Below are 954 nucleotides of genomic sequence, written 5' to 3' on the forward strand. Positions count from 1 at the left end.
CAGTGTGGCCACCGGAATGCCCCAGCTTCCAGCACAAGGTGCACCGGCCCCCCTCACTGCCTGGTGACCCCAGACCTGGGCACAGAGGCCAGGCAGGCACGTGGGTGCAACACCCGCACAGTCACACCAGCAAACAGGGCTCCTGTCCCTGTGTCATAAACTCAGCCCCTCCAGCGTGGCTGAGCCACCTCGGCTGACCCAGCCAAGCTCCCCGTCTGCTGGTGTGGCCCCTGCTCTGTCTGGGGGGGTCACGGCTACCAGGAGCAGGGCGAGGATGCTGGCAAGCCCCATGTCACCCCACTGCGGTGGGCACCCGCTGGCACACCAGAGCCTGCCTATCTCCACTTGCCCAAGGGGAGCACCCAGGTCCAGCAGGGTCCGGCCGGCAGCGCCCAGCAGACACAGGACGCCGGGTCCTGTGCCAGCAGAGCTCAAGCGGGGGGCATGAGGCTGTGCCCTTCTCCAGCCCCAGTTTGACCCCTGCGTCCTCTGCGTGTGCCACCACCCAGGTCACACAGAAGGACTTTTAAATGTCTGCCAGGAGTTAATGGGCTCACACGGCATTTATGTTTCTTCAGCCCCTGCCGTCTCAGCCCCCACTGTGCCCCAGCAATTCACCTGGCATCCCACAGCCTCGGGGTGGGCACAGGTCTCCCTGTGCCCCCACGGACCCCAGCACCATTCGCCAGCCCTGACCTTGCTGCCATCAGCCAGGGATGCAGCCGAGACCAGTGCCTGCTCCCCAAACCCCCAACCCTCGGCAGCTCCCAGCACACATCCGAGCTGCAGCGATGGTCAACACCGTCCCAGCTCGGGCCACGGACAGCACCCCAGTTCCCTTCCCGCAGTGCCCTCCCACTCTATCCCTTTTGGGGAGGGGGCTCACTTGGAGCCCAGGACTCACCCTTGAAGACAAAGTTATAATCCTCCTCGGCGCTGCCCATGTCGCCCTGG

General features: G+C 65.1%; 1 protein-coding gene across 1 annotated transcript in view; it reads right to left on the minus strand.

The window, feature by feature from the left end:
* The window catches only part of RAB25 (RAB25, member RAS oncogene family), a 2,746-nt gene extending 1,802 nt beyond the window's left edge, over window positions 1-944 (minus strand). The window contains exon 1 of the mRNA XM_010149853.1: window positions 905-944. Within this exon, the coding sequence (XP_010148155.1) occupies window positions 905-944 (40 nt within the window). The remainder of the gene's footprint in view (window positions 1-904) is intronic.
* Between the last annotated feature and the right edge of the window lie 10 nt (window positions 945-954).

The sequence above is a fragment of the Eurypyga helias genome, unplaced genomic scaffold (assembly GCF_000690775.1).
Source record: "Eurypyga helias isolate BGI_N326 unplaced genomic scaffold, ASM69077v1 scaffold25514, whole genome shotgun sequence".
Taxonomy (NCBI): domain Eukaryota; kingdom Metazoa; phylum Chordata; class Aves; order Eurypygiformes; family Eurypygidae; genus Eurypyga; species Eurypyga helias.